The sequence below is a fragment of the Lates calcarifer genome, linkage group LG17, assembly GCF_001640805.2.
Source record: "Lates calcarifer isolate ASB-BC8 linkage group LG17, TLL_Latcal_v3, whole genome shotgun sequence".
NCBI classification, from domain to species: domain Eukaryota; kingdom Metazoa; phylum Chordata; class Actinopteri; family Centropomidae; genus Lates; species Lates calcarifer.
The window spans coordinates 13,603,892-13,630,608 of NC_066849.1; the positions used below are offsets into that span (position 1 = coordinate 13,603,892).

Sequence of the window (26,717 nt, forward strand, 5' to 3'; positions counted from 1 at the left end):
TGCTACTGCAAATATCTGAGAGCAGATGCAGTTACAGGATAATAATCAGAAAATTTTGACGACGTGCGCGCGCGTGCATACGTCATATTCAGGGTCAAAACCGTCAGTATGCTCACAGATGCGGTTTGATTAGTTTTTGGACATTTTTTTTCTGTGTCGTCAGTATTTTCAAACAACACTGAGCATTTTATGTGTATTTTAATCGAAATGTTTTGACAAGTGCAGCTGCTTTGGAGACAAGTGAAGGCATCTCATACTACTGGTAGATTTTTTCCCCCCTATTTTTTCATTTATTTATTAATTTGCTGTGTTCAGTGGATCACTAATTTAAACCTAATCTGTCTGAAATACAGACAGAATCTTCAGTATAAGCATGATTATATTTGTGATTTTTAAAAACATATTTCATTGGATGTATATTTGTCTGATATTAATGAGCAATGCTTTGGAAACTTCTGGAAAAAACAATGGCCCGATTTATGCCCTACTTCCTCCTTGTTCTGTTTCCTAAGGTGAGCAGAAGGAAATGAAGGAAGACACTAGAATGCAAAACTAACAAGGAGGCAGTGCTTTCATCAAGAATTTCTTTTCAAATACAGGCCTATGCCTAAATATGTGAATTTGTCAGTCTTCAGTCTACATACATTAGTGCATCAAAAGATCCACACACCAGGGAGGAACATAATAGGAAATAATCAGGGGTATTTAATATAGTTTCAAATATTCCTTTAGAAAGTGGATTACTGTAGCTGTGCAAACATTATACACTTAAAGCACATATCTTTATGTCGACAAGGAACATTACCTGAGTATTCCTAGTATTTAGAACATGGTACATCACCAGCTAATGTATTGTTACATATGACCTGAGGATACTCTGGCAAACAGCTCAACAAGTACGTAATGTTAAAGTATGTTATTATATTGAAGTTATTATCAGACAGGAAACAACTCAATTTCACGGCAAAGGGTGTATTCAGGAAGCTACACTAAAGCTGGCGAAAAAAGAAATGCAGTTTGAAAATATTTCCTGTCACTGATATCATTTGTCAATCAACGGTCACGTTAAGAAACCTGATAACATTTAGGGCAGTGCTCACATGATGCTGCCTTTCATACCAGCCATACTCTAACAGTATTTACAGAGAGAGAGAAAGGCCTCAAGAGGAACATTCCACGCAGCAGTTTATGTAGATAACATTTAAACTCATTTTCCCCTCTGCACCAAAAAAAAAACAAAAAAACTTTGAAACATTGTGCAAAGTTAGGAGGCAAATGGGGATGAGATTTAATACTGTATGTATTGATGAATGCACATCAGCATCCAAATGTGTTTACTTAGAAATGGTCAATATTCTGCTTTCTCTCACACAGAAATAAAGTAATGACCTTATACAGGTACATGCTTGGCTCACTGGTGTCATATATAGTTCAGCCCATTCACCAGATGAAGGTGTAGATGTCATAATCTAAGGAATTATTGCCTGATATCACATAATCTTTAACCTCTTCAAGTATTACAGGCGAGAAGTGGGAGGTGATTATTCCAGGTATCCTGGGCTTTGGAGTTTAAAGTCCTGTTCACCTCTGCACAGACAGTGGTAGTTGCTCAGTTTATTACTCTATATGAAGATTATAGGGCAAAGCTGGAAGGAAATTAAATGAAGGATATTCACTGTAATTCTAGACCTGTCAGTACAGGGAGATTCATTAACTACCACTCCTTGAGTCAGTCAAACTGTGGATGCCAGACAGCCCTATAGAGAGGACAGATCCTCCTTTGCTAATGTGCCATTTGCTTTAATGAATCATGTTAAGAATGCCTGACCCTCAGTGCACCCTCTGTCTAAACCAACACACCTTCCTATATGTTTTGTCCACAGGCGGATTTTAAGTTTCCAGGAATTGTTCACATGTCAGCACGCCAACAAGTTGCTGGGTCGAGCATGATGCAGACAAGAGTATGTGACTCCTCATCTCTCCATCAGTGTGATGGGAGATGGAGAGATTTTTCTGTCTGCTTTTGTCTGAATTCTTGAGATAATGTGTGACAGGTCTTACAAAAGGTTGATTTCAAATGAATGGAACCAGCGAGTGTGCACTGTGTACACGCAAATACACACTGCTCACCTGGCCTCGGGCAGTGATTTACAGTAAAAAAAAATTGTTTTCAGGATGATGATTCATTTGCTTATCGGAGTTGTGCCACAGAAGCCAGCATGAACTCACTTTTGACGGGTTGACAGAGGTGATTGTGTTGCCATTACGATATCATCTCTAAAATGAGGGCTGGGGCGTGTCCCACAGCTGGGCATGTTGTGTTATCGCTCCTTGTTTGTTGTGTTGGCCAGCTGTTGTCTTTTGCACATGCTAGAGCTAATGCTTTTTTACGCCCTCATACTTGCAGGACGACCTGTTTCCTATATACTCACTCAAACACACCCACAGTACAGATCTGCACCGACATGCACCCCTGCAGTGTGTACGTACAGTCATGTGTGGTCATGCACACATATGCACACGCACAGTCCCTTTTTCAGAGTTAAGTAAGCACTCAGACAATCTGTCAGACATTATTATGATATTAACAGCAGAGGAGGAATGTGGGCTGTCTGGAGATATGGCAGGTTACCACATTCTGTTGATCAGGCTGGTGGAAAGTAAACACACACACGTTATTGAGAGAAAAACACACCCATCGAATGAATATAATGAATGGTTTGCAACATTTTTTAAAAAGTAGAAAAATACAAAAAAAAGAGAAAAGAAAAAAAGAAAGAAGTGAATTCAGTGTTTGTTTTGAAATGAGAACATGTGGTTTCACAAAGCGGGTTTCTCATGGAAGTCAGTGTTGCCCTGTGTATGTGCCCAGACAAGCCTGTGTGTGAAGAGGTGTGTGTGTGTGTGTGTGTGTTGGATAGCTGCTACATAATTGGTGTAATGAATGGAACATCGGTGTCCAAGCAAGTATGACAACCAGTGAGTTCATTTCCTTTTTTATGGCCAATCACAACAACAGATGCACAAACACAGCACAACGGATAAGATGCTAAATATTAATCAATGCTGAACATACAGACCTCGATTGTAAAAGTGGCCGACATTAATAATGCATTTATGTACATGTTCAGAGATTAGGAAAGCTGCTCTTTCTTGTTCTCTATGGACTTGTAATGACCCGCACAGCTTTATTTTGTTACCCTGTTCAATTATAGGCTTTTTAACCATCCCCTCCGCTCCTAAAAGCTTTCTGTGCTTTCTCCTGGCTGAATGCAGTTTGTTCTTGGTGTGACCTGCAGCCACAAGCAAAAACAATTTGTATAAAAAGTGAGTGTGTGTAAACCTATAGGTGGTGCTAGAGAAAAAGTCATTAAATACATGATTCATCCTCTGGGAACCATGAATGTCTGTTTGATATCTCATGGCGATCCATCCAGTAGCAGATGAAATATTCCAGTCTAGACTAGAATAGTGGACTGATTGACTGGCCAACTGACCGACACTGCTGCTGCTACCATGGATTAAAAAACAGAACCTTCCTCGCAGAAGATCCACCACCATCCACATCCAGCCGTGTCTCCCTGGGCTCTGAAGGCCTTCAAGGCCTCTGAAGGCCCCCGTTTCTTAGCTGTGTACCCCTCTGTCTGGGCCAACAATAACACCGCCGGGGAGGTGGGGAATGTGAACAGGAAACCAGTGCTTCGCAGCAGCAGCAGCGGTGGCGGCTCTGAGCCTGGCCGAGCTGAGCTGAGCTGCTGAGGAACCTGGCTGGAGCGAAGTCACGTTTCAGCCAGCCAGGGCAGGGGGGAGGGAGGGAGTCGGGGCTGCTCCAGGAGACACACACACACACACACACACACACACACACACTTTCCCACGGGATCCTGACTGGGGATTTCAGCATAGAAAACAAGCACACGTGCATATATACCCATACCCGTGTCTCACTTACACCCATTAGCTAACAGGCACGTATATTTACAGGTTAGGTGCATGCTGGTGTTCCTGTCTGCTGTGTTTCTCATCTGATTTTTCTCATTTCTCTTTCATTAGCACATACACATGGACATGCAATCTCATCAGCACAAGCTCTCTTGATCTCCCTTTTGTCAAATATCCCCCTGGTCTCCCTGAGCTTTGACGCTCCCTGTCATCCCCTTCTCCTTCTCTCTGCCAGGTGTTTTGTCGGCACCCTGTGGCTGCAAACACAACAGAGGCTCTGTTCTCATCTCCCTGTGGAAGGCCGCTGGGAAGCTCACACATGCATGCTCTCGTCGTCTGTTCCTCCCTCTCTTAATTTCTCTCTTGCAGCATTCCTCAAGCCCTCTGCTGTTGTTTCTCATTCTTTTGTCTGTTGTTTTTGGCGTCAGTTTTCCCTCAGACCCCCAGAGTGAAGCCAGTTAACTTTCCAGCTGTAAGCTCAAAAGACAACAGTGCAAGGCCTCCTCGTCTTAACACACTCTCTATCTGAGACCAGGCTAACACAACAACTGGAGGCATACAGTAAAAATCGTGCTCCTGGGCTAAATGGAAGTCTCCCTCTTGGACAAGGTTTGACCTTGTTCCAGCACTGGACTAAAAGGTGGTACCACTTTCTTCCAGCAGAGGGCGCCAGATATTGCAGCCTTCTCAGATGTCTGAAAGTCTACATACAGTGGAGTACCTACTACGAGCCTCTACACTCTATGCAATGTGGACTAACCTATCTAGTCTTGCACACTTTCACTTCAAAACTTTATTCAACCTTTAAAAAAGTCTGTTTCAAGAAAATGTGTGCTTCTAATAAAACGTCATATACATTTTAGCTTTTCACATATTTAACATTTCGATTTTATTTGGTCTGCTTTTGGTACGCTGTAGGCTATACAGAGAGGTGAGAGTGAATGATGACATGAGTGAGAGGGTGTGCAGTACACAACAGGAAACTGCTCTCAGTCCCAACAGAATTCACTCCTCTCATGCATATTATCCATCAAAATGTTCCCACAAGGATAATTTGTCTCGTAAGGTAAAGCTTGGACCCAACGGATTTACAGTTTCAGAGCTATGACCTTTAACTGATGCAGAGATCACTGTAAAACTCATACACTGACACGAAACTGAGGGTCAACTGTCTTCACTTTCCCTCTCTTTAAACACCATGTTCACATATTTTATATTAACATGCAGCTCACAGTGTACTAAAGCACCATTTTTCAGCTAGAGCTGAATGCATACACATAATATATTATTTGTAGAATTTATTGTACATTTATAATGCTGATGATATTCACTGTCTTTGCATAAACTATGGATTTCTGTCTTGTGCTGCTGACAGGATACACCACATCCTCCAGTTAATTTCCATAAAATTCGTGAGAAAAAAATAATAAAAACAAAAACAAACCCCACTCTGAATGGTCACCTAGTAACTGTACAATAAGCAATATTATTTTCAGGTGCAGGTCAAGCATGCCAAGAGAATAACAAATTTTTCTGTTAATGAATATCTGCTGTGGAGGCAACAAAAGAGCAAGAGTACTTGATGTAATACAACAACCAGCTGTATGGGTATTCCTCACATCGCGTGTGTTTGTGTGTCTGCATACAGACGTGTTTGTGTGCTTGGTCAAAGGTATATTTCTATCCTTCAAAGGAGGTGAGGGGAGGTGGGGGGGGACCTGAGGAGGGAAAACATCATTAAACTTCAAGTGAGGAAGTTTGATTGTCAAGCATAAAGCCGGCTACAAAGCCTCTCTCACCCACCTGTTTACAACCTTAATTAACAGGCAAACTCCAAGTCAGATGGAGGCTATGTCATCTGTCGTGTCAGGCTGGGGGTCAGTGTCTCATAGCTTCACTCTAGAAGTATTTAAGAGACCCTGAAGTCATGAGACATAACCTCCCATGGAACCAACCAATGCTGAGTATTGGCGTCACCGACAATAATGGGACACAGTTTCAGAAGCTATTGTTCTTATAAAGAGAAAAATAGAATGGGTAAACACACAGCATTCAAGTTTAATTTAGTTTAATTCAATTAAAATGTCTATAAAGGTCAAATTGTCCTTTTTAATTGTGTTTGCAGGTGTGTTCTTCATGCCAGAGTGAATAGAAAGGCAATGAAAAAAACAAAAAAACAAACAGGAACAGAATAGAAAAGGAACTGGTTGAGAAAAACAAGCCTCAGTCCAAAAAACAAAACCACAAAACGACAATTATAATTAATGAAACATTCAACCTGACACAAAATGTTCCGTATAATTTAAACCATATTTTTTAAAAAAGGACAAAATTGAACAAGACAGAACATGGAGTGCAATGGAAATGTCTTGAAAACATAACTATATTAAAACTAATGGCAACAGATTTGAACAAACCTGAGTCATGGGTTGCACTGGCAAATTCTTACTGTGTAGCGTATTGTTTATTTCAAGAAACATGAAGCACAGATGAGCTTTAGTGCATCAGGATGGATATCAGACATGGTGAACAAAGCCGGTTGTGTTACAAACCTAATTTCAAATAGTTCCAGTCTACGATAGTCTACGAACATTTTGTTACTTCATGTTGTTTTCTTTGTGCTCAGTCTCCCACCTAGAACCAGTGTGTGCTCAGCTAATTATTACTTGACCCAGGTCTGCATGTTTGATATTTGGATACTGGATAATATAACAGATGAGCCTCAGCTCTCACCTTCATACTTAACCTGTACCTGATCTTCTACCCAGCAGCCCTAAAATTTCTGGAAAGAGAAACCAGGTGAAGCTGAGCAGTAAAATCATTGCTATCAGCCATTGCCTCTTTTCCCAGCTAACAGTACAACTCCCTAATGACCTGCTATTATGTACAGCTGGTGTTCAGGGTAAAGGTCGCAGGTATTCACAGGTATAGGTCTGTTTCATGGCATTCCTCAGCAATGAAGGTTGTCCTATTTCTTCAGCTATTCAGGCCTGTCCTATTTTCACTCAAATTCAATATATTTCAAGATCTAATTATTTATACTTGTCATTGTTGAGTGAGGCATTGATTCAAAGTCAGATCTGTGGTATTAAACCTACATGTGTGTACTGACAAATCTGTAAAAACTGAGATTTTGTTATCAGAGTAGACTTTTCTTAAACAGCAGGGCACTGTAGTCTTTGGGCAAATGTTACTCAAACAGGGGAAAATAGTGAATTTGTGAATTTTCAGGCATGTATTAATACACTTGGTGTGCAAAAGAGCATTTTAGGATCCAAGACAGTGTAAGTGGCAGTGACTCAAAATAAACTACAGTTCCCATGCTAGTTGTGATGAAGGAACATGTCATCCTGTGCAAAGTTGTGGCTCGCTGGTGTGTTTTTAATAGTCTGAGACAACAATGGCACAGAGGAATAAGCTACACTCTGGCTACACAGGAACTGCACGTTATTAGGACCAGTTCATTGTTGGTTTGGGTCTTTTCATGCGATTTGCTGTCAATAAGAAAAATGTTGAATATGTTGCCAAACTTCTCCTCTAACAATTCTTGTGTGTTCTTGTGTTGCTCATATTGTTTAGGGTAATCAAACTAATATTTGGAAACAAGAAAAACTCTACTTCAAATCTGGACTCCAGAGGACTAAGACTCTAAGTACAAATGGAAACCATCACTGCTTGCCATGTTACATTTGCACACATTGTTCCTTTTAGCTCTAATTCCCAGATGAGCTTCATTTTGTCAGAGTTTTGTCTGTGTTTTAAAATTAAAAATGTGCTCTCATTCTTCCCTGCTCTCCCAGTCACCTTTAACTTTCATTCTGTAACATGTCCTTGAACAGATGGCAGAGCTCCTGACTTCATACTAATTACCTTAGTGCCTGGATAAATATTTAAATAGATACCCTCTTTAGAAAACTCAATTGTAGTTCTGCTCGTTCTGCCTTGCGAATCCAGCTGCCCTCAGCCTTGTCCCTTTGCTCTACAGGTTGGGACGTGCACAGCTGCCTTGCCCCTTGCCCCCCCCCCCCCATCAGCTTCTCATTGTCTTTCAGTGACATCATTGAATTACTCACAGCAACACATCTTTCATCATCATTTCAGTAATGATTATCATTATCATACCACCATTAAGTTCTCTCTGACTGCATCATATTTGGCTGACTTCCTTCCCCGACAGGACAAGAAAAAACCTTGTATGGGTATAACGTGAGGTGGATAAGAGAAAAGGCCAGGTCTGGGTGCATGTGGGGTCGAGGGTGGAGGAGGATGGAGAGGTAGAGGTAGTAGGGGGTGCATATTTTGGAGGCCAATGGAAAAATGTTGCAGATTACTGCTTATTTTACTTGGCCTTCCTTTATCATTATCACATAAATAATAATTAACTTTATCATCATCTTATTATCATTATCTGTGGTCAACATTCTTACAGCAGACATACCACCTTTTTTTACCACCTCTTATCACCAGCTGCTGCTTCGATACTTCCTTCCACTGCCCCATTTATTTGCCCTTTTGGTTTTGAAGTGGTTTGGAGCAATTACATACCACGTCTTTTACATTATCTCACGTATTACAAGCCCAGTGCTTTGTTCAAGTAGGTAATGACTGTGTTTTTTTCTTTTTTCTTTTTTTTACAATGGGCTATGCAGACTAATCACAATGATAGGAGCGGTCACTGCACAGCAACGTTCTTATCTTGCAACAGCAATGACAGCCAGGAATGTGTTGTAGCTGTTACAAACCTATTACATTGTTTTCATGGCCTTGCTATATGTTAGCAAGAGGGTGGGGCTGCTATGGCTTTCTGTTAGCCAGGGCCATGCACGATTAATATGTTGTTTGGTGTAAAGCTAGCTAGGATTTATCCACTAGCGTTATCTGTAAAGGTCTGTAAATCTGTTCAAAGTATGAAGTCTGGCTTTGATGCTGCTTCTCATGGTGAGTAATCTGCTATAAGCTGCTAGGATAAAAACCAACTGGCATATATGAATGGCACATGTTATAATTCAATGTGATCACCCCCGCCACAGTATACAGCAGAGGTGTTCAGCTGACTCTTTCCCTGAACTGGCCTGCGATCTCTGCTGAGGTCTTGTGTCAACAAGACTTGGGAGATTTTAAACACTGTAAAACCTCACACCTCTCAGAGAAAACCCTGGACTTGGAAATGACTCTCACTCCATGTAGTTTTACCCTGTGTGGTTCTGTTCAACCCCCCCTCCTCAGTTTTTACTCTTTTTTTTCCCTGATAATAGTCTTTGACTGATGTTATAAAAATGACACATCTCCTGTGTCAATTAGTTTTAAGATTAATCAACATTAAGATACCTAACACCTCATGCCAACAGCATTATACCACATCTTGATAATTTCCTCACCTTTTCACTTTGTTTTGTTTCCTGTGTTTGCAGCAGTTCCAGCTTTTTATCTCCTCTGCCTTTCCCTTACTCCGTCCCCTCCTCACTTCTAAGCTCCTGACCCCTTGCTGGGTGTATGAAAGTTGACTGATCCCAGTCAGGAATTTGCCCTATATCACCAGAGTCTGGGGCCCGTAGCTGTAAATCACATGACCTGTATGTGGGAATGGCCATAATGAAGATGGACGGGCTGGAGAGAGAGCTGACAGTGGGAGTCGCATTCCTCAGGCTAGTCCTCCGATTATAGTGATCTCGCGCACGCACACACACACGCACACACAAACACATACATCACCATACCATGTTACTCCTTACCTTTAACATAGCCTCCTATAACCTAATTTAAATCCTTGTAGCGAAGACCCTGAAATGAAGTCACAAACCTCTCTAAATCTTACCCATAACCTTTCCCTTTCCACACACTTTCAAAGACACATAAACACACTTGAGTATGTAGGGTGTGTCCTCATCATGAATATATACAGGCCTGGGAAGGGGGAAAAGAGGCTACGAGCAGTGATACTTTTTTTCCTCTCTTAGTTGTTTCTCTCCAAATTGACAAGTCTTGTTGGAAAATCAAATGGTGACTGCTGCTGGCTGATGTTTGCTGACAGTCTGACTTGTCTGCTTGCTCTTCCTCAACGACGTCTGCGCCGTGCCTACATGAGTAAAGTATGCTAATCAAGTCAAACAGTGCACTGATGCGGCCAAGGCTTTCAAACTACGCAGAGCACAATCAAACCACCACACTTCAACAAGTACCAGATGCCGGAGACCATGTTATAGAAAGGCTTACACACACTTCCTCAGCGGGGACCACACACCTCCACAGTTACATCTCAGCTCTTTTCACTTCCAAGTAACATCACAGGAGTTTACTCTGTATTAAGAGTCCATTATAAACGTGTTTTTCACAGCTTTTGAGAGGCAAGAATTCAAAGAACCACAAAAATGACGAACTGGCAGCTCTGCGACCTCACAGGCTCTTTCAAGAGTTCACTGAGTCTATCACCAACTCAACCAGACACACAAAGCAACAAATATTGATTCTTTCAGATCCTATGTCTTTCTCTCCTTGGTGGTGGTGCTGGCAGAGCAAACAGCTGGACTGCTACAGCACCGCCTTTCATCCTACGAACCCCCCACCCCACACCCCCTCTTCACCCTTCCCACCCCCAGGCCTCAGTCTGCCTGTACACCTACAGTACTGCTCTCTCCATGTGGGGGGCCCTTGGGACTTCAAAGCACCTCATTTGGGAGCTCCAGTGGGGTGACAAGCGGCCACAGCCCAGCTGAGCAGGATCGCACTTGTCAGTGCCAGGCAAACACATGTTGGAGGCTGGGTGTGAGCGACTTCTGATTTGAACTGAGTGAGTGAGTGAGTGAGGGACTGAAATGCAGAATCCTGCGGATAATCAGTCACAGCAGGAAATACATATGTGTGTTGTGTTCAATCCCTCGAGAAAAAATCATCTGACATCATTATCTGCCTTTTTATCTTCCTCCGTGTTGTTTATATATGATTTATTTTTGCCAATAGAAAATGCTACAATGCATTCCTGCAATGTAACGTTACTTCCCTTACCAGGAGCCTTTTCCATGTGCACAGTTAAAAACCCTTTAACATGTTTGGCCAAGACATCACGTTTTGCCAGCAGAAATCCAGCTGTTAACTGAGTTATTTTCAACCCCATAGCCTGGAAAAGGAGGCCAACGTTCAGCAGTAAACTGAGGCCAGATTCAAAGACTGTGACACTGGAAGTTTTATTTTAATATCTGAAGGAAACAGACAGAAAAGTGCAAATGTCATGAGTGCAGATTGATGCAGCTATCTTTTAAGGAATGGCTTGCCATTTTGGGAAATACACTTGTTCACTTTCTTTCTAAGAGTTTGGTGAGAAAATCAATGCCACTCTCATAGCTGTCAGGTAATATGAAGCTGCAGCCAGGAGACGGTTAGCTTATTAGCATAAAAACTAGGATCAGGCCAAGATATAACCCCAAGATACAACAGAACGACTTGTCATTTTTACATATGGATTTTTGTACCAGATGTACAAAAGATAAAACGTGCCAAGTCATGAGCTACAATGTGGCCTTTGACCTTTAGACAGAGCCAGGCTAGTGGTGTACCCTGCTTCCAGTCTTTATGCTAAACTAAGCTAATTGGCTCTTGACTGCAGCTTCAAGCTTCATTTAACAATGAGTGTGATATTGATCTTCTCATCAAATTCTCATAAAGAAAGTGAATAAGCATAATGTTGATCTTTTCCGTTAAGCTATAGTATTTAACCATAGTAATTAGCAAAACTCTTTTTGGAAAAGCATGAGTTCATGACATGGCTGGTAAAACTCTAAACATGGCTGTAGATGGATGCATTTGTCTTTCAAGCAACATGATCTCTATGACCTAGACTGACTAAATTAAATAAATGAGTGCTCAAAATAACCTGTGTATGAGTGAGGGAGAGAGACAACAAGAGACAGAAATGAGTTGTAGTATCATGATGTAGCAAACACAGCTGGCCACCTGATGCTTTCAGCCCTAACTGACCTTCAGAAAAACCTCTATATAACCACTATGACTATGACGCAGCCTTGTATTGTGTGTGTGTGTGTGTGTGTGTGTGTGCATGCAAACATATGTGATGGGACCATTTGTATATATTAGCAGTTCAGAGCGTGAAAATTGACTCATCATCTCTTTAGATCTTCCCACTTGTCACTACATATGCTCTGTTCTGTGTTTCTAGACTAAACGCACCCCCCCTCCTTCTTTTGGTTTGTGTAAAACTTCTGGGTGGTCCATTGATACGTGCCTTTAATAGGCCTCAGAGCCTATGCGTGTCTTACAGCAATAGAGGTTTGACCCTAAACAAATGTGTCACAGATAGTCGCAACAACAGCATCTGTTTGTGTTGACAGAGGGACATGACTTCATTTTCCCATAAAGGGGATAAGAGAAGCATTTTCTAGATTTGTTTTACTGGACCTTATACAGTGTATGTTTTGTTTTTGTTGCATGACGATGATTTCTCAGAAAAATCCATCTCTTTGCCTATTTTTATCAGTCTCTCCATCCTCTCTCTCACCCTTCTCCCTCTTGTTTTTGTTGTCTCTTTCTGTGCACATGCTTCCATTACACATCTGCCCCTCCTCTGTCTTTGTCTACACCTCTGTGATTCCCCAAAACAGCTGCAACTGAGCAAGAAGTCAGACAACAGTAGGAAGGACCAGAGGGATGGATGAAAGGTAGAAGGAATGCTGATAGGCAGGTAGGTTAAGAGGATGTTCCAAGTATCTTAGCATCTGTTGTCCAAACCTCTAATGATCACAGTGCAGCAGCAGCAGAGGCAGAGAAGGCAGCTAGCTGGACACCCCATTCTCCCATTTGTCCCAAGTACACCTGCTTTACTAGAGTTTCACACTCATAAAACGCTTTTTGTGGCTTTTCCAACCCATACACTGACAACACAAGGACAGGCACTTGTACTTCTACATGTGTGCGCACAAACACAATGCACATACACAAGCTTACCTACACACACACACACACACACACACTTGAGTGGATGTACAGATGCCTGGTGGCGTGCGTGCTGTGCTCAGGCAAAATGAGGTGAAGCATAACTTTCAAGCTATTTGGCCTGATTATAAATTATATATTGGCTTAGTGGGTTGGAATGATACTAAAAATGAGAACATGGTTCATACTGCTTGAGGGAAATCATATTATCTTCAATCCTTTGGCTTTGATGATCAGATTTCCTGCAGCTATCTTCACCTGTTCTGCAGACGGTGAGCTAACGTTTACGGATAAACATTTATTCTTAGCTGACAGAGATCGAAACTTGTTTGTAATGGGAGATGTCCAGTATCCAGATGGAGAAAATTGGTCAATCTTGTCTGCACTTATTATAAGGTTGATGTGTTTAGACTGAAATTTTAACTTGGTAAAGTATTTTCACTGAGGGACTGAGCTGCCAGTTTCAGTTTTAATACTGAGAATCCAATGTCAGTGTTGACATTTAGTTTATCAACATATCTGTATCAAAGCGGTGAGTTATAGATAAAATTATTCTCTCCATGTACAAGAGATCGAATTACCTCATAATATCACCTTTTGAATGTCTTCAACATAAACATAATAAATCCTTGTATCTGCATTAGGTAAAACTGGCTGAAACTGACACTGGTTATGTCCTGGCTGAGAAAAGCAGCATGTGAGGAGAAAGAAGTTTTTGCCGTCGCTACATAGCCAATGCTAACATTGACAGCTGTTTACTCACCAAGAGCTTCAGCCATTGTTCTGTTTCCAAGACAAGAGGCTAGGATATGCCCTCTCATGTTGAACTGAGGGAAGACAGGACGCTTTGACTCACAATTGCAAAGTGGAGTCAGTTTGCTGACTTGTGCCAATGTTACCATATACTTCGCATGTCAAAGACAAAGAGTTGAACATATTACAAATCAAAACAGAGAGTGGGGTCGTCAATTTCTCCTAATGTTTGTGTTCCGCTTGCTCTCAGTAAAGTCACCTAATAATATGTCTTTGCAGCAACTAACTCAAGAGTCTTTTAAGAGATAAAAGAAAATTCACTGTCTCATGAACCTGTAATTGTGAGTCACAAAAGTTGCCTATTAAATGTCCTTGAACGTCTTAAATTAAACCTCAATGGAACTTTGTCTCTATTGAGATCTGAGGATTTTCATGGATGTACCTGAAATGGGACAAAGTAAAGTAAAGTAATTCCAGTGGTAGATGAAATTTACACTCAAACTTCTAATGAAAGCTCAGGTCGTGCAACAGGGTGCAGGTCAGATGTGTTTACATAAGCAATTGAGGAACAACTGGAACACATCTGTCTGTGTTGTTCATGTTAACAATTTGGACACCACTGTAATCCACCAAAGCTGCACCGGGGTCCTTTTCATTAACAAACCCCAGTGCAATCCAGTCACTTGACATGCCGCATTTTGACAGTAGGGCATTACTCACTTTTTCTCGACTGGAAAATTTTGCAAATTTATTTTGCTATTATACACTAATTTTTAATGTTATCACTATGTGTTCTTACACACAGCAATAATTTGCAGTTGAATGGAACAACTTGGACCATGTTCTCTAACAGATTGCAAAAGGTATTCTGGAAACTGTAGGAAATCAGTAATTGAAGAAGTAAATGAGGCAAACAGGGGTAAAGTTCATGATACAAAAAGGTAAATTACAGCATTTCAACACAAAATAATGTCAAAGTCTGTGGATATTTCATGGTAATAATGTGTGAGCGAGGTTTCATTACACTCTTGCGCATGCAGGGCCCCAATATCACCCTCAGCTGTTCAAGGGTAGAGTGGTTTGGGATTAACTTGAGCAAAGGTGCAGTGTGTAACCCCAGACCTTGTCAAAAACTCGTCCAAGTCCCAGCTCCCCCAAGGTCTGAACAGGAAATAGGGAGAACACCACCCCCGCCCAGCCCCTTGCACCCATTACAGCACTCCCAAAGAGAAAACATCAACACAACAGAAAAGTATGGAACCCAAAACTGAGAGATGATTAAAAAAAAAAAAAAAAACATAAGAGGCCTGTCTGTGGATGTAAAACACATAATACTTGTAACATGAGCGAACATGAGATAAACATTTAGTTCTAACTGCTGTTGTGAATTTTCAGTCTGTGAATTCCAGCCGTTGTTTGGATTCCTCTGAGAGGGAATGTTTTATGCTCCTTTGAAAATACAAAAGACGTCGCACACATCTGAAAGCCATTAGACCCTCAAACTGTTAGCAAGCAGTCTGAGGATTCTTTCCGCTCTCTTGGAATCTTGCTACATTTCTCTCCTTGCCTCTTTTGACTTTTCATTTCTTTCTTTTTTTAGGGGCTCCAAATTCTGTCTTTTGCAGTTACAAGGGTTATGGAATTTCAACTGTCATCCAGCAGGTTTTTCCATGGCTCACTAAGACCAGAGTCTTCCAAACTTCAGTCGTATCATACACATGAACCTCTCTCCATCCCTTTCCCCACTGTATGTTTTAACAGTCATTTAACCATGGCCAAACGAGCTGTGGAGGGTTACAATATGCTCTATCACTGGAGAGCAACATCACGTGTATACCCGCCTCTTCCTCTGCTGGTTCCCACAAAGCAGGCAGGGGACATGTGAGGCAGGTCTTCCCTCCTCCTCCTCCTCATCTTCTGCAGCCTAACCTTGCATAAATGGACCAATGTGTTTGTGTGCTGTTTTATGAGATCACATATTCTCATCCCCTCTGAACACTGCCATTCTTTGTCTCCACTCGTGTTATACTTTGAAGTTCTGCATTCCTCTCCCACTGCATCACCGGGGCAGCACAGCTGCACAAGGCCAGGTTTTTACAGAGCCCAAAAAGAGCAGCGCTCCGGGTAAGGTGAGGCAAGAAATGCCTGCCTTGTAAGCAAACGATGGAAAGAAAGATGGAAGAGGTGGTGGGGCGGGGGGGTGGTGGGGTTACGACACACGACTGGAACAGGAGGCTGAGAAAAATCAGGAGGTCAGGGGGTTATCCCTGCGCCCTGCACGTGAGGACATGTTGAAGTATCTATCTATCTATGTATCTATCTATCTACCTATAACTGGAAAGTTTTCCACTTGTGAGCCTGTGTGTGTTTGTTTTTGTATCTTTATGTCTGTGGTGCAGCGATCGTATTTTCATCCACCCAGGGAAAAAACCACCAGCGGACCACAAGATTTTCAGCTGGGACCATCTCTAGACCTAGCCACACTCCACCCTGACCCCACAAGCTCCAACCACAAACCCCAAGACCATGATGACACTACGAAACCAACCTCTAATCCTTCAGCCCCGCCTTACCACACACACACACACACACACACCTTCACGCTCTCATGACCTTAACTTTACCCTCTGCCAAAACATACTACGAGCTAAAGACACAGCCAGTGAACAAATTCAGTGTGGAAAATGGGAACTGCGACAGTCAGTGATGTGCACAAACAACAGGATTTCTGGTTTTCTTCCATCATTTGAGGGCTTTGAAGCTTCAGTGATACTCTATTGCTTCATTTACAATAACCTATCCTCTACTTGTCCTCCAATGTCTCTTTTCCTTAACCCTGCAGATTCAAACAACTCCTGCCAGATGTTTGAAACTTTTCTCCTTTTCACATTGTGCAGTTTCGACACATCATTACCCCCTAATATTTCCCCCTTTGTTGTAAGCACATGGGAAATCTTAAAGATGCGTGAGGTCCACTGACAGACAGACTGATTTCCCCACATTCATATGTAACAATAAGCGAAGATGAGTCTAACTGAGGCATAAGTTCCTTGTTGGATATCCAGCTTTTTCACCCGTGTTAAGACATGCAATTTTCAGTGTCTATATACAGTGGTTTTCTGTGCATTCATGTCATCTTACATGTTTTCTAAAGTAGTCGACCTTGTGGTCAAAATGTCTTTTTATGTTTGTCAAAACCTTTTTCCAGGACAAAAATCTATTTTCTATGTGTCTGTGGGAAGTTCTGTACAGAGTGTATAACAACCTTTACTAGTGTTGTATTTTACATAATGGAGAATATTGCGTTGCGCATTTAATTAATGTTTGTTACCCCCCACCCAGGGAAATAATATACAGCTACATAAAAACAAACAAACAAAAAAACACTTATGGAGACAAATTTAAATCCTTCAACGTAAACTCCCCCGGTCCAGTCCTGCCTTCAGTGACCCACGTATGCACTGGTTCACCCCTATGGGCAGCGGTACAGTATGACTAATTCTGGCCATGAATCTCTCCCCGCTGAGAGGCTGTCATGGAAGTGATTTGGCTCAATGAAGTCTCTCCTGGCTGGGCTAAAGACAGTCTGAAAGCCCCCACCAGGCTCTGGTGGTCTCTCCTGATTCTTTCTTTCAGGCGCTGGGGGAGATCAGGCATGGCTTCAAGAATTCAACTCACTTCAAGTGCAAAAGTAGACGAAAAGTGCAGATCGTTTTAGTTTACACACACTCACACGCAAAGTCAAAGAGACACAGTTGCATCACAATGTGTCCTCCTCCTATCAATGGATGATACTGATAATAAAAGTTGACATACAAGGAATCTGAGTTAAGAGGTGGGATTTAAAGGCTAGGGAGTGTTTTATGCACGAGTGAGCGTGAATGTAAAAGTGTGTAACTGTGTGTTCATGTGAGGACAACCCAATCCTCATCTGGATATCTGTACTGGCTTGTCATCTTTCATACCATGTGAGCTGCAAGAGGGACCCCGAGCTCGACACCGCAGCAACAACCGAGCCCCCACATTCCTGCTGCTCCTACTGGGCCGGGCGCATGTAACAATAATGTAGTCTGGTCCATGTAAAACAAATAGCTTGCTCTCACCAACATGAGCCTGTGTAGTCACCGCAACGCTCGCCACAAGTCTCGCTAGGGCCATTTTTCTTTTGTGGGATAACAAGTATTAAACTTGACAATACAACTTCTTATCTTGAAAACACATGCTCATGTTGCATGTTTGCACTTTCAAGTGTATCTGGAGCCAAACCTCTGAATTTGAATCCAGTGAGTGCACAAAGAAACTACAAAAAAACAATGTCTTCTCCTCTTCTTCTTGAATGGCCACAATGGAAAAATCGGTGACATCACAAGCGCATGCTGCTCTTGGGTCACTTAGGTGGCCTGCTCCTTGAGCCATTTGTATTTACGTTAGGGTCGACATGTGGTGTGTCTGTGTGTGAGTGTTTACACATGTGTATACAAATGTATGTACTGGAAAGAAAGAGATGGGAGACAAGTGAGAGGAAGAGAGAGAGAGGGACAGAGAGTGCAAAGAGAAAGAGGGGAAGGGAGGGCTAGTTAAAGTATTTCCCCGGGCTCTGAAAGCACAATACACACAGACAGTGGTGTGTTTTCACTGTAGCCAGATCACTGCTTGGCGAAATGTGGTTCTGTTTAGAGGGGGAGAGGGAGGGACTGCTGGGAGAGAGAGGGAGGAAAGACAGAGAAAGAGACACACACATATACACATACATACACAAATAAGCTTGAAACTCCTTAAGGGTCTAATTCTTTGTTCCCATCTATCCCAGTCTTTCGTGGTGTCAGTGTGAGACTGTGAGACTCCCTCAGAGCTTCTGCAGCACACCACAAATCATCCTGCATGACTCTGCTGCATGTTGAAGGCTGGTCCTACAGCGTGCTGCATGTTCCCCATTAGAATGAATTGCTCCGTTCAACAGGATAAAGTGAGAGGGGGTACGGACTGACGTGTGGTTGGTTATGTTTGGATGAGTGTGTGTGTGTGTGTGTGTGTGTGTGTCCACATCCAAGGTAGAATGCAACTACTAAAATCAGATTTAATGGGAATTTCCCTGCTTATTTTTACTGTTGTCTAAATCACTCGCTGGCAACAAAGCTGAACACTCACTTATCAACTAGAACAATGTGGAAATGCTTGTGTTTTCAAGTAAAATTTAAATGAATCCCTCGATAATTAAAAGTGGTTTTACATCATCTCTTCTCCGGAAATCCTAACACCCCCCCCCCATTCAGTTTGGTAAATTTAGATCATGCCAAGTCCTGCAGAGACAAAAAGCATTACGCACATGGTTGTAATTACCCAACTTTGTTAATCTTTGTCTTGAAAACTGGTGGATGACATTACAACAAAACATCTCAGCCCCTTTTTAGGCTCATCAGGGGATGTCAGGGAGGATAAATAAGAGAATTTCAAGGTAACCCTTGAGTCTGCATAATGCCCTATTGTGTAAAAAAAGTATTTATGACCCTTACGAAACCTGTGTGCGTGTGAACAGACAGAGGAGACGACTCAAGAGTCCCTGTCCCCGGTAAACACTGACTCTGCTCGTTGTCTCCCGAAGAGGTTTCTAGTGACAAACAATTCCCCACTCTGACAAACAGTGGTTCTTCAGGGGCCCTTTGAGGGCCTAATGGTGCTCATCATCGACTGAAGAACCACTTGAGAGCCTTCTTTACCTCTACTGGCAGAACTACATGTAAAATCTGGTGGTTCCTTTACAACAAAATTGCATTTTTAATTGGATTTTAACTGGACACAGTCGAAGGTGGGGTGGAAGGGAAAAATGCTGTGAGGTTCAAACCCTGCTTACTCTCTAACCTCCATGCACCTTTGCAATCACTGTGTAAAATGGGTGGGAGCATCAAATTATCAATTTAGAACAGAAAATTGTCGGATGCAGCCTCCAAGCTGTGCACCCATCCCACTGGTAGTTCTGCGGAAGCCCCTCAACTGCCAAAGTATTAGCGATGAAAAACTCTGTGCTACTGTCTGCACCAAAGACACTGACCAGCCTGTTTTTAAATCGAGCTGAGACTTCATGATAATGTCAATAACAAACAGTGGCTAGTTGTGGCTATGGTGTGCTTAAAGGTTACAAATGAACCTACATTACTTTTGTAACTGTAACAATAACAAGAACAGGCACATCAGTGCTTTCTCATGTTGTTCAAGCCATAAAGAACCTCCTTCTTAGAGCTGCACTGAACCATTTTTGCAGAGAGTGGTGAAATCAGCGCAGTGGGTAGCAACATCTGAGATGTGCTCAGCTGTCCTCACCAATATACCACCCAGATGGCTGCTCTCTCAATGTTAACTTCCTATCAGCACTTGTGGCAACAAAGCACAAGGATGTGTCAATCACAAGCACCAGTGGGCTGAGGCAGTAAATAGCAGAACTATTTGTATAGCAAGCGTAAATTTGACTTACTGTGACAGAGTAACACACTCTCTCTGCTTTGCTGGTAACTTCATTTCTAAATTGACTGTGATCTGTTGGAAATCAATGTGTGCTGAGCTATTTTACACTTTATATTTGCTTAAATACACTAATTTATCTCTTATTTCGTAATCATGCGCCATTATGATATTCTCACCTTTCAATGGATAATGTTAGGTTTCCTACTGATTTTCCATTGTTGTGCTCAATTTTTCACAGCCTGGTGTTAATGCAAATGCTGCTCAGCAATCATCAAAGATCATCTACTTTGGTGAGACCCTTATCTCATCACTCAGGTAGCCTGGAGGACTGTTTTTTTTTCCCCGGACAGAGTGATGATAGTGAAGCCATGTTAGCCACAGTGTGAAGGTTTAGCTGCTTGGCCCCTGTTATAACAACTCTAGGAGTCTTGAGGAATGTGGGTTTGTCCTGCAGTCCGTTACTACCCCCTCTCCCTCTCTCTGTCTCTGCCTCACTCTCGTGTCCCCTCCCCTCTTCCAAACAGGGCAATTCCCTAACTTTTCTCTTTTTCTCACAAGGCTATAGTTAAATATTCCATTCTGGAGCGCATATCCTGTCTCAAATTCCGACTCTGGGCTCCTCGACGCCAAGGCACTCCAATTGTTGCAAGGTACTGTGCGCGTTAGTGATTTCTGACAATCAAGTTATCAATAGCTTTGATGGTGACTATTGTTTAAGAAGCCCGTTGTTTCACGGGACATTATCTCTCCATGCATGCCAGCTTCATAGAAATTGCATGTTTAAAATGCATAAAGGTGGATAATAAATTTAAGATTTATCCCTAAGATAAGGGAGAGCGCCGAAGTTGCATTTTTTTACCGGCTTTTGGGAAACTGCATGGAAAAAAAAAAAAAAACTCCGACAGGCTAGTCACGTTTTACAGTTTGATTGCTCGCCTTGTTGGGAGTTCTCAACGTTTGGGATAAGCTTTCCTGGCGAGTAAAGTGGAATTTTTTTTTTTTTTTTTTAAAAGCGCTCTAACCTATTTTCCCATCGGGGATTAAGTTGTGTTTCAGTGTGCAGGAGCTGATGTTGCGTTTTTTCTCCATTCATAAAGTTGCGGTGACACGCAGAGCTCGTTTCAGTGCTGCAATATTGTGGAAAAACCATATTTGTCTTCTGTCAACCTGCTTAATATTCTGTGTGATACTTAAAGTATAGCAGATGGAACTTGATATTCTTCCTTTAAGGACCTGAAGTGAATCTGTGGTTCTCAATAGTGAATCTACAGTAAATTTAAGGTTTTGCATGACATTTCTCTTTATGTCCATCTACTAATGGAAAGTTGTGCTTTGGTTTGTTTTACTCCTCAAATCACTGTGTGATCACAATCAGTGTTTTTTCCCCCATACAGACTGACATTTAAGGACATAGCGTAGATGATTTATTGATAATGCATTATGGAGGCTTTACCTGCTTTATTTTGACAGCACGGTAGAAGTGCTCAGCAGCAGAGCTCCCACTCGATTATTGATCATTTCTTTTGTTCTGCATTGATCCCGCTTCTGTCCACTTCTTATCGCATGCAGCTACAACCACAGCGTTTTTTGTCGTGCTTGAATGGGAATGTTTTTATTTTTTATTTATTTATTTTTTTAAATAACGTGGCCTTCAAGAGGAACAGTGATACAATAGATAGGAGATAACAGGAGATAAATTGGGCCATCACAAAGTAGGTGCTTCAGGCAGATATACAGATTGTAATACAGTTACTTCTGTTTGAATTAAATAAAAAAGGAGGAATGTGAATTATGGAATAATTATGGGCAATTATATTCACATCAGTATATCTTCACATTCATCTCCTCCTGTCTTGCCAACCACTTTATCTCTGTCTTCCTCTCTGCATGCTTTAGCGAGTTCACTGCTCATCTATCTCCCATCTTCCATTAAAATTCATCTGAGTCAGTGAGGATGTGGGGGACCATATTTCTTTTCCTTTTTCCTTCCTTTGTCCAGCCCAGATATGTAATGTGGTCAGACCCATGGCTGGAGGGCTGGAGGCTGGGTCTGCTGAGGTTATATATCACCAGGGGCCCATGGTTCACTCTTAAACCTGTGGTCTATAATGAGGTGGAGGAGAGAAAATAAACCTCACAGCCATTCAATCCAGTCAGACTCTGGATGTTTTTCAATTTAATATACCCTAATGCAGTTAGGACAGGCTTGTAAGACTATACATGCTATGGGTGGGGTTAGAAAAGCTGAAATAATTTGATGTAGAAATCCAGACTCTATAATAATTGATAATGGAATAATTTAATTTTGCATCTTTATGTGGATGAATAATTGATCTTTGCTAATAATGTTCCCACTCGACCCTACCTTTCTTTCTGATGGTGGAAAGCGTGATGGAGAGAGACTTTTGAGCTGACTGATCTCTTACTCAACTGTTACCCCTGTCCTTTCGACCAGCCTCCCTCTGGTCTGTCTCTCTGGCTCCCTCTAGGCACATGGCTAGAACATTTTTGGCATGTGACCTTTTAAATTAAATGTCTACTCATGACCCCCTGTCACAGCTTGCATATATGACATGAGAGTGATGATTTTATGAAAACTGTTTTTCTGAAGAATGTCATGACCCCTCAGATTTATCTTGTAACCTTGTTTTGGGTTTTGACCCCTGCAGTTTGGGAACCACTGATTTTGGAAAATACTGCAGGATGATGGATAGACTGAGGGACGAAGGCTTGAAAATATGAAACCTGATGCACAGTCATCATTTGTAAGCACATTGCACTTGTGTTGCAATATACAGCATATATGTAGAAGCTTCTATGTTGTGCAGTAAAACACTCACTATTTAAACATGTATCAATTCATATCACTTCTTTGATTTTTGATAATTATTAACATCCCTTTTAAGGCAATAAGCATTTGATATAAAACAGCATTGGATCTGAGACACTAAGCATGTCTCTCTAATCAGTTTATGACTTTTCTCTCTGTAGCCTGCCATCAGTACATTCAGTATTTGGTGTCTGTGGAGTGATAAACCACTTATGAGTCTGCTTTGAAGTACAGTATAGTGAAAACAGATTGCTGGAAGTCAGGATTTAAGTGTCTCCTCTATTTTCTTGCATGTTCTTTATTCACCCCCAACTCAGATGTTTTCTGTTTTCTCGATATAACCAGCAGTGGTGTTCTTTTGACGAGGTTTTTAAGGTTGGAAAATGTGTGAGGGTGATTTGAGCTGTATTGTGAGGGTAAAATTGATTCGATCTGTTAGATTAGTGATTTCTAACCAGAGGGTACTTCTGCACTTGCAAGGAGGTATGTGGGGGAAAACTTGACTACTTAACTAGTAAGTTTCCAGTTGCTAGTAAGTCAGTCCGTGCTGCAATTGAAACATGCTTAAAAACAAGTCAACATGTAAGCAGAGAAGTGAAAATAGCGAGCTCAAAGTAACGGAGACATTGCTATGATAATAGTGATGGATAAGAGGTTGAAATACTGTCCTAAGAAACGTTTAGCTTCAGCCACTCCAAGTACAAATGCAAACCTAACCAGAGCAACCTCAACACTTAAGATTTAGCTGTATGAAAAACAGTAAAAGTAGCCACTTTTATATCATTAATGGTGTCAAATAACATCCAATACCCACAAATGAACACATTTCTGGGTGTTGGAGCTCATCTGACAGGGCTGCGGGGGAATGTTGGACACTGAAAAAATGTTGGGAGCCACTGTGGTAGATGAGCTGAACCGCTTTCTTGGTCTAAGTTTGATAAGTGTTTGATGCATTTCTTAGCTTTCATCTTCTTTCATCCTCTGTCCAGCCCTTACTCTGGAGTGCACACCAGGACTGGATCCAGGTCTAGATCCTCCTCTGCTTAGCCTGGGTCCGTACGGTGAACAGAGTGCGTCAGAGAGCGAGCGGTAACAGGGGAGGTGCTGCCGTTAGGAGGGACAGCCAGACGGACCAATGGGATCGGGGAAGCTGGCTCAGGTGCTGCTGGGATGGGCAGCGGTTTGTCTTGCAGCGGTCAATGTGGCGTGCGGTCAAACTGGGAATGGACCGTACCAAGCTAACCGCTTCACCAGCACCACGGACCAAAGAGAGGTGCAGCGGGTTCGACGCCGTGGCCAAGAGACACTGAGAGGGTAAGGATGAGAGTCTGTGTGTGTGTGTCACTGTCTTTGGCAAAACACAAATGAGCAGCAATGCATAACACAGTTTGGTATTGAATTTGTTCATATTATACTGTAGGAGTATCCATAAGAACAAGAGAAGTACATAAAATTTTGTTTTGCATACACAACTCAGAACATTTGTTGCTCTATCTGGAGAGGGTTTAAAATATAAATGACTTTTCCCCTCTCTGCTTTCCTGGCAGCTCTCTTTCAACTGCTGTGCTTTCTGGGCTGAGGCCAAGCTCGCCTTATACCAAATTATGCTGCTGAATACTACCACATTGTTTTCTCAAAAACAGCACATGTTCGACCTTAACGGGCCGCTTGCCACACTGAAATCTCCCAGTGTATTTACAGCAAATCGACATTTTCATGGGAAAGAGAGGAAAAAAGCAGCTTTCTATACATCTCATGAGCGGGATGAAGAGTGAAAAGCATGACCCAAATTCGCCCAAGTGTATTGGTTAAGCTGGAGAAAATAGTTCAGGACTGCCGTGTGGTGGTGGTGGTGGTGGTGGGGGATCGCTGGGTCCCCGGTGTTTTAAGTTGAGGCAAGCAATGGGGGGAGAGTGGTGTGTGGTGTGTGTGTGTGTGTGTGTGTATGTGTGGGTACATGTGAACATACATGTATGCACGTGCGTGTTTTCAAAGGTGTTGTTTATTTGAGTGTCTGTATGTGGGGAGTATCCAGTGAAATGAACTACAGGGATCACATCACCTCTCACCAGCTGCAGCCCCCACCCCCTTTCTGTCCCTTCTGTCTCCTGCAGTCCGGCTCTTGCACTTTCTTACCTAAACACCCTGAAACTGGGTGTGGGATGTGTGGTGTCAGTGCAGCAAAGAGTTTTTTTTTTTGCTGTATATTTCACCACTTCTCGAAAAACAAAGGATGTTTTGTCGGGGCCCCTGTTTTCAGTGTCTGCATCAGTTATTCCAATCATACTCCCATCTGTCCCAGCTTATGGCTCCCCCAGTGCCAAGCCACAGGAAATGAGGTATTCGTATCACCCGAGGGGGGTATGAAAAGGGGCATTTGTTTAGCTGCTGTAGGTGACAAAGCAGCGGGAGAAATAACAGATGACGGGGAAAAGTACGAAGGGAAGGAGCGCTCATGAGGAAATGAGAGATGAGATGAGGAAGAAATTGGGAGCGATAGTGTCAGAGATAGCAAGAAATAACTAAATGTGGTCAATTGTTGAGGTTTATTAATAACGCATGGTAAAGCCTGCATACAGTCTAGAACTGGTGTTTTCTCTAAAAACATGTTCAGGGAGGGTTCCTGCTGCCTTGTCACTCATTTTGGGTAATATAGAAGGCATTTGTCCATGTTAAATAACGAAAATTATCCTCCCTCTGGACCTAGACTTATTATAAATAACATGTTTTATAGAAAGGACTGAGCAAGCTTGGTAGTCCTTTAACATTTGTACTGTAATGCGCATTGGACTGTTTGCAGCAACCGTTATCCTGTCTGACACATCAAGTGCTCGCTGAACCACAAATGAGGCGATTGGCATCGATCTGCCTCAGCAATAATTCACATTCACAGTTTGTCTAACAGACAGTGAGCGGCCAGAGGGGAGCACGGAGAGAAACCAGGAGACCTTGCACAATAGTGTATTATTCCCATCAAATAGTGTGTGGTTTCATGAGAACAAGTAACAAAAGCCTGCAGACTTTTTCCATTACATTGTTAAGTTCTGGAAACACCACTGTGTTAGGAATGAAATACTCACGCAGTGATAGTTTTGTGTACCGAAGTAAATAGGTGATGAGATTACACAGCATCTTTGAAACTCGGGGAGGGTATGTTAAGGCTAAAGAGCTGTGCTTAGCGCACCGGGCTTCAGGCCAACGTGAGTACCACAAACCAGAGTTACTTGACAAAATGTTCGACATCTTTTCGATTATTTACATCGGATTTCTGGGTGTTGCCTGGTAACTGTCACTTGAATTATTCAGAAACTTTTGAAACACCTCCCATGTGCCGGCACGGACTGGCCAAAGCAAATAGGCCTAATGCGTTGAATTTATTTTCAGTTACTGTTTGAGTGTCGTTGGCTGAAAATGATCACAGTTCATTTGAAATCGGGTAAAATTAGTCATCTACATGTAACCACGTCTGGGCAGAAGCCTTAGGGTGAAGAAATCATATTTGTGATGAGTAAGCGTGTGTTTTGGCTGTTGATAAGCCTTTGTGTGTTCTGCGCCAAATGTTTCATACACAGGAGTCATTGAATTTTACTACAGCTCATTCATCCCAGCAGACTGGAATACATGTAAACCTATGCTTGTGTCTTACTGTAATGTTTTCATCTGAGAAGTCATACCAATCACAGTGGACTGTCAGTAGCTCAATATGGGTTTCACAGATTCTCTGTGTGGGAGATGGAGGGAGGTTAGTTTAATGATGGTCATTACACTGGCCTTGGGCTGGGGTGTAGTG

General features: G+C 42.1%; 1 protein-coding gene across 1 annotated transcript in view; it reads left to right on the forward strand.

Moving 5' to 3' along the window:
- The first annotated feature begins 20,239 nt into the window (after positions 1–20,239).
- The window catches only part of fbn2b (fibrillin 2b), a 66,208-nt gene continuing 59,730 nt past the window's right edge, over positions 20,240–26,717 (forward strand). The window contains 2 exon segments of the mRNA XM_018673262.2: positions 20,240–20,747; positions 23,917–24,241. Of these exon segments, the coding sequence (XP_018528778.2) occupies positions 24,063–24,241 (179 nt within the window). The 5' untranslated portion in view covers positions 20,240–20,747; positions 23,917–24,062.